This window comes from Lethenteron reissneri, unplaced genomic scaffold (genome assembly GCF_015708825.2).
Source record: "Lethenteron reissneri isolate LAM-NWPU_2019-01 unplaced genomic scaffold, ASM1570882v1 scaffold_1408, whole genome shotgun sequence".
NCBI lineage: Eukaryota > Metazoa > Chordata > Hyperoartia > Petromyzontiformes > Petromyzontidae > Lethenteron > Lethenteron reissneri.
This window is the reverse complement of record NW_026891122.1, coordinates 46,339-52,782: the sequence shown is the minus strand read 5'-3', so window position 1 is coordinate 52,782 and position 6,444 is coordinate 46,339. Positions and strand designations below refer to the sequence as shown.

General features: G+C 58.8%; 1 protein-coding gene across 2 annotated transcripts; it reads left to right on the top strand.

Annotated features, from left to right (window-relative positions):
- The first annotated feature begins 577 nt into the window (after positions 1-577).
- On the top strand, positions 578-6,088 carry LOC133362228 (uncharacterized). 2 transcript variants are annotated; one of them, XM_061581162.1, is made up of 4 exons: positions 578-1,173; positions 2,081-2,243; positions 5,233-5,354; positions 5,538-6,088. In XM_061581162.1, exons 3-4 carry the CDS (start codon positions 5,267-5,269, stop codon positions 5,858-5,860), a joined length of 411 nt encoding a protein of 136 aa, XP_061437146.1. In that variant the 5' UTR covers positions 578-1,173; positions 2,081-2,243; positions 5,233-5,266; the 3' UTR covers positions 5,861-6,088. The 2 variants fall into 2 exon arrangements, with proteins under 2 accessions (XP_061437146.1, XP_061437145.1); XM_061581161.1 differs by lacking the exons at positions 5,233-5,354; positions 5,538-6,088 and adding an exon at positions 4,001-4,121 and having other exon boundaries at positions 643-1,173.
- The last annotated feature ends 356 nt before the right edge of the window (positions 6,089-6,444 follow it).

The following is a 6,444-nucleotide window of genomic DNA, read 5'->3' as shown; positions in this document are numbered from 1 at the left end:
GTGTGAGTGTCTCTGTGTTTGTCTCTGTGTCTGTGTGTGAGTGTCTCACTCTCTGTGTCTCTGTGTGAGTTTCTCTGTGTGAGTGTCTCTGTGTGTGAGTGTCTCTGTGTGCGTGTGTGTCTCTGTGTGTGTGTCTGTGTGTGTGTCTCTGTGTGTGTGTGTCTGTGTGTGAGTGTCTCTGTGTGTCTCTGTCTGTGTGTGTCTCTGTGTGTGTCTCTGTGTGTGTGTCTCTGTGTGTGAGTGTCTCTTTGTGTGAGTGTCTCTGTGTGTGTCTGTGTGTGTGTCTGTGTGAGTGTGTCTCTCTGTGTGTGTGTCTGTGTGTGAGTGTCTCTCTGTGTGTGTGTCTGTGTGTGAGTGTCTCTTTGTGTGTGTGTCTGTGTGTGTGTCTCTGTGTGTGAGTGTCTCTTTGTGTGAGTGTCTTTGTGTGTCTGTGTGTGTGTGTCTGTGTGAGTGTGTCTCTCTGTGTGTGAGTGTCTCTTTGTGTGAGTGTCTCTGTGTGTGTGTCCCTGTGTGTGTCTGTGTGTGTGTCTCTGTGTATGTGTGTGTTTGTGTGTGTGTCTGTGTGAGTGTCTCTGTGTGTGTCTCTGTGTGTCTCTGTGTGTGAGTGTCTGTGTGTGTGTGTGTCTGTGTGTGTGTCTCTGTGTGTGTGTGTCTGTGTGTGAGTGTCTCTGTGTGTGTGTCTGTGTGTGAGTGTCTCTGTGTGTGTGTGTGTCTGTGTGTGTGTCTGTGTCTGTGTGTGTCTGTGTGTGTGTCTGTGTGTGTGTCTGTGTGTCTGTGTGTGTCTCAGCCGTGCTGAGTGCTCCGACTGTCACCTTGATGCTCCACAAGGATGCGACGCTGGAGGAGGGTGGTGAGGAGGGTGGTGAGGAGGGTGGTGAGGAGGGTGGTGAGGAGGGTGGTGAGGAGGGTGGTGACGAGGGTGGTGACGAGGAGGAGGAGTGTGGTAGTGAGCGTGAGGACTACAAACATGACGACAAAGATGGCTACGAGAATGACGACGACGATGACGGTGATGGCGGCGATGACGGTGATGGCGGTGGCGACGAGGGAGAGCGGTGGGAGCTGTCCGTGCGGGTCTCCATGAGGAGCGAGTGGAGGAGGAGGATGGCGCAGAGTGACGTGCTGTACCATCTACAAGCCGAGGTCTCCACAAGGAGGGGTGTGACTAGCACGGTGAGAGTGGGTGGGTGGGTGGGTGTGTGGGTGAGTGGGTGGGTGAGTGGGTGTGTGGGTGGGTGGGTGGGTGGGTGGGTGGGTGGGTGGGTGAGTGGGTGGGTGGGTGAGTGGGTGGGTGAGTGGGTGGGTGAGTGGGTGGGTGAGTGGGTGTGTGGGTGGGTGAGTGGGTGTGTGGGTGGGTGTGTGTGTGAGTGGGTGGGTGGGTGGGTGGGTGGGTGAGTGGGTGTGTGGGTGAGTGAGTGGGTGAGTGGGTGTGTGGGTGGGTGAGTGGGTAGGTGGGTGTGTGTGTGTGTGAGTGGGTGGGTGGGTGGGTGGGTGAGTGGGTGGGTGGGTGGGTGAGTGGGTGGGTGAGTGGGTGGGTGAGTGGGTGGGTGAGTGGGTGGGTGGGTGAGTGGGTGGGTGAGGGGGTGTGTGGGTGGGTGGATGAGTGGGTGGGTGAGTGGGTGGGTGGGTGGGTGAGTGGGTGGGTGGATGAGTGGGTGGGTTGGTGAGTGGGTGGGTGAGTGAGTGGGTGAGTGGGTGAGTGGGTGGATGAGTGAGTGAGTGGGTGGGTGGGTGGGTGAGTGGGTGAGTGGGTGGGTTGGTGAGTGGGTGGGTGGGTGGGTTGGTGAGTGGGTGGGTGGGTGGGTGAGTGGGTGGGCGGGTGGGTGGGAGAGTGAGTGGGTGAGTGGGTGGGTGGTGATGCTACTACTACTGATGACGATGCTATTGCTGCTGCTGCTACTGAATGTCCAGAAATGGTTGAGTTCTGTCAGCTTCCACTTCCATGCTGAACTGGATGGATGGGTTTTGCGAGTTGAGATGATTTAGAAACGCGCTCAGTCTATCTTTGCCGTGTGGCCAGACCACCAACGTGTCATCCACGTAACCCGGCACACTGAGACCATCTGCTTGCTCCTGCCAGGAGCGCTTTGTGGGATGTCGCTACCGCCACGCGCTGCCTCAGCCTGCAGGCGCTGCTGAGTACTGCGTCCGCGTGAGAGTCGCGGCTCGCTACCCGCGGTGGAAGACAGGGGAGTGGTCTCCACTGTCGTGTGTCTCCGTCCCTCCACCACACAGCGCCGTGGGTGAGTGGGTGGGTGGGTGAGTGGGTGGGTGGGTGAGTGGGTGAGTGAGTGGGATGGTGAGTGAGTGGGTGGGTGGGTGAGTGAGTGGGTGGTGAGTTAGTTGGTGGGTGAGAGAGTGGGTGAATGAGTGGGTGAGTGAGTGAGTGGGTTGGTGGGTGAGTGAGTTGGTGGGTGGGTGGGTGAATGAGTGAGTGAGTGGGTGGGTGAGTGGGTGGGTGAGTAGGTGGGTGGGTGGGTGGGTGAGTGAGTGAGTGAGTGAGTGGGTGGGTGAGTGGGTGAGTGGGTGGGTGGGTGAGTGAGTGAGTGGGTGAGTGAGTGGGTGGGTGAGCGAGTGATTTGGTAAGTAGTTGAGTGAGTGGGTGGGTTAGTGGGTGGGTGAGTAGTTGACTGAGTGGGTGGTTGAGTGAGTGGGTGCGTGAGTGAGTGGGTGGGTGAGTAGGTGGGTGGGTGAGTGAGTGGGTGGGTGGGTGAGTGGGTGGGTGAGTGGGTGGGTGAGCGAGTGATTTGGTAAGTAGTTGAGTGAGTGGGTGGTTTAGTGGGTGGGTGAGTAGTTGACTGAGTGGGTGGTTGAGTGAGTTGGTGCGTGAGTGATTGAGTGGGTGAGTGGGTGGGTGGGTGAGTGAGTGGGTGGGTGAGTGGGTGGGTGGGTGAGTGGGTGGGTGAGCGAGTGATTTGGTAAGTAGTTGAGTGATTGAGTGGGTGAGTGGGTGGGTGAGTGGCGCACCCATTTAGCCCTCTCTATCCGGCTGAACAAAAGCTGTTCAGACATGCGGTGGCTGGGCATGCAGGCTACATGGCCCAGCCAACGCAGCCTTGCCTGCCGGAGGAGCTCACCAATGGGACTTTGCCCAGATCTTTCTGGGATTTGTGAGCTCCTCACACAATCCAGCCTGCAGGTTAAACCCAGGATGGATCGTAGACAGGCCAGCCTAAATGTTTCTAACCGGCGAATATGTTCCATTAGGGGGGTCCACTTTTCGCATGCGTAGAGAAGGGAGGGAATGACCGTGGCCGAGAAGACCTGAAGATTCGTGCGGAGTGACAAACCAGGTAGCTTCCACACAGTATTATGTAACCGATGAAAAGGTAATGCCGCTCGACTGATTCGGAGTGAGACCTCAGCCAGTCATGAGCACACTGCCCAGGTATGGGAAACTTTCCACTCTCTCCACAACTCCTCAATCACCAATTGGGAGTTGTGGGGGTGGAGTGTCCAATGGTACAAAATACCCAGGCAGGTGCTTAGTTTTGGTGGGGCTGATGGTAAGGCCCCACCTCTTAGTGGCACGCTCCAGTCTCAGCAGCAGCGTCTCCAACTCCTCTTCTGAATGAGCAGCTATTACCAAATCATCAGCATACGCAACATGGTTGAGCGATAGGGAGCCATCCCTTGACCGCACCCGGGCATCGATCAGCCTCCCATTGTATCTGTAACAGATGGAAATTCCTCTGGTACAGCTATTGAAGGCTTCACGAACTATGTGGTTAAAATAAATGTTAAATAATGTGGGAGCCAGAGGACATCCCTGTCGCACCCCAAGGTGTACAGGGAAAGGCTCTGACTCCCGGCCACGTAGTTTTATCCGGGCCCGCTCACCATCATGAAGGTCCTTAATGATCGTGAGCAGAGGGTCAGGGACTCCGAAAGCACGAAAAACTGCCCAGAGCCCAGTCCTACTGATGGTATCATAGGCCTTGACCAGGTCAATAAAGCAGAGATGTAGGTCTTGTTGGAATTCCCTACACCTCTGCTGTAGCAGACGGACAGAAAATATGGCATCTGTGCAGGACCGCCCTTTCCTGAAACCGCATTGGGGCTCCGCAAGCCTCTCCTCAGCGTGCCTGGCAAGGCGGTGTTGAACAACAACACACAGACAGGTACACACAGACACACACACAGACACACACAGACAAATATCCCCCGTGTAGCCTTAACAGACTGTTGGGGCAAGTGCTGTTAGCGAGCACCTATGAAGGTCAGAACTTTACACGAGGGGGTGGGTGGCCAGCACCACGCCCGGCCGCCTTTGTCTCCCCAGTGGCGATGTTTATACGCCGCACCAGGTACTCATTTTGAGGCTGAGGCGACCTAGGGGAGGCCCGGGAACGGTTTAGATAATCGTCACCGGTGTTGGCCGTGAGCGGGAATCGAACCTGGGACGCTGGGTTCATAGCGCAGTGTAGCGCTAACCGCTGCACCACCGCTCCTCATCCAACAACACTGCTCAGCATCCCACTCTGTCTGTGTCTCTGTCTGTGTCTCTCTGTGTCTCTGTCTGTGTCTCTGTCTGTGTATCTGTCTCTCTGCCTGTATCTGTCTCACTGTGTCTCTGTCTGTGTCTCTCTGCCTGTATCTGTCTCACTGTGTCTCTGTCTGTTTCCCCCGTGACTCTGTCTCCCCATGTCTCCCCGTATCTCCTCGTGTGTCCCCAATCTCGTAGCCACCACCCCCGCCACCACCACCACCACCACCCCCACCACCACCCCCACCACCGCTGCCACCACCACCACCACCCCCACCACCGCTGCCACCACCACCACCCCCGCCACCACCACCGCCACCACCGCCACCACCACCCCCACCACCACCGCCACCACCACCACCACCCCCACCACCATCCCCACCACCACCACCGCCACCACCACCGCCGCCACCACCACCACCACAACCCCCACCACCACCACCCCCACCACCCCCACCACCACCACCCCACCACCACCGCCACCACCACCCCCACCACCACCACCACCCCACCACCACCACCCCCACCACCACCACCACCCCCACCACCACCCCCACCACCACCGCCAACACCGCCACCACCACCACCCCCACCCCCACCACCACCCCCACCACCGCCACCGCCACCACCACCCCCACCACCACCCCCACCACCACCACCCGCACCACCACCCGCACCGCCACCACCACCGCCCCATCCACCTCGCGTGGGGTGTCCACGGGGGACGTGGTGACGCTCTTTGCCAGCGGCCGTGTCGCCTCCATCAGCTCGCTGGTGGCCATGGCGACGCTGCTGGTGACGCTGCTGGTGCTGGTGCTGGCGCTGGTGTGCACCGTGCGGAACAGACGGAGCCCCGGCAATCGTCCCGGTGAGCGGCGGCGGCTACACAGATGTTGACTACCTCGCCTGGTGCGTAGGAAGTCGTGGGTTCGATCCAGACCCTGACGCCTGCTGCTGTATACTTGGAGTTTGCGTGTCTCTCTCTCATCATCATCTACTACACTATAAGAGTTTCTCTCCCCACGCTGCGTGCGATCTTCTCGTTCCCCAGCGATGGAGCAGCCAGCGACCGCCCCGAGCCTGCTCCCTGACAGTCCCGGCAGCCACCACCACCACTGCGACCACCACCATCACCGCCGCTGCGACCACGACCACCACCACCACCATCACCACGGTGGCGGCGGTGGAGGAGCAGAGCTGGCAACTCTAGAATCCCGCCCCCGGCCCTGGTTGACATTGCCGGATGAAAGCCGCTCACCGAGTCGTCTCCGCACCAACCCGTTCACCTCCTGCAGGGTGACCGTGCGCTGGCCGCGAGACAGTGACCACCTCGCGTGGCACGCGCGACGTGCCGGGTTCCAGCTCGAGCCGTGACGACGACGCCCGCCGCTGTTGGCTCGGAGTTGGCGGCGTCCGTCTCTCCGCGTGGCGACGTCCGTTCCAGAGGAGAATGAATGATGTTTTACACGGCAAGTTATACATGTGTAGTGTTGTAAAGGACGGACTAATAAACCTCTTTATGGCACACACAGTTTATTGTCTTAATGACACAGTCCCTAACACACACAAGGGTTGTACGGTCCCCTCACCCGTTACCCTGAGGAGGTACAGCCTCCTGACCTGCACAGCTCACACTTCACTCCTAATCTACGGAGCTACAGCCTCCAGACTTGCCGTCTATCCAATCTCCCCGCCATCCCAGCGTCCTCCAGACTTGCCGTCTATCCAATCTCCCCGCTAGCCCAGCGTCCTCCAGACTTGCCGTCTATCCAATCTCCCCGCCATCCCAGCGTCCTCCAGACCTGCCGTCTATCCAATCTCCCCCCTAGCCCAGCGTCCTCCAGACTTGCCGTCTATCTAATCTCCCCGCTAGCCCAGCGTCCTCCGGACTTGCCGTCTATCCAATCTCCCCGCTAGTCCAGCGTCCTCCAGACTTGCCGTCTATCCAATCTCCCCGC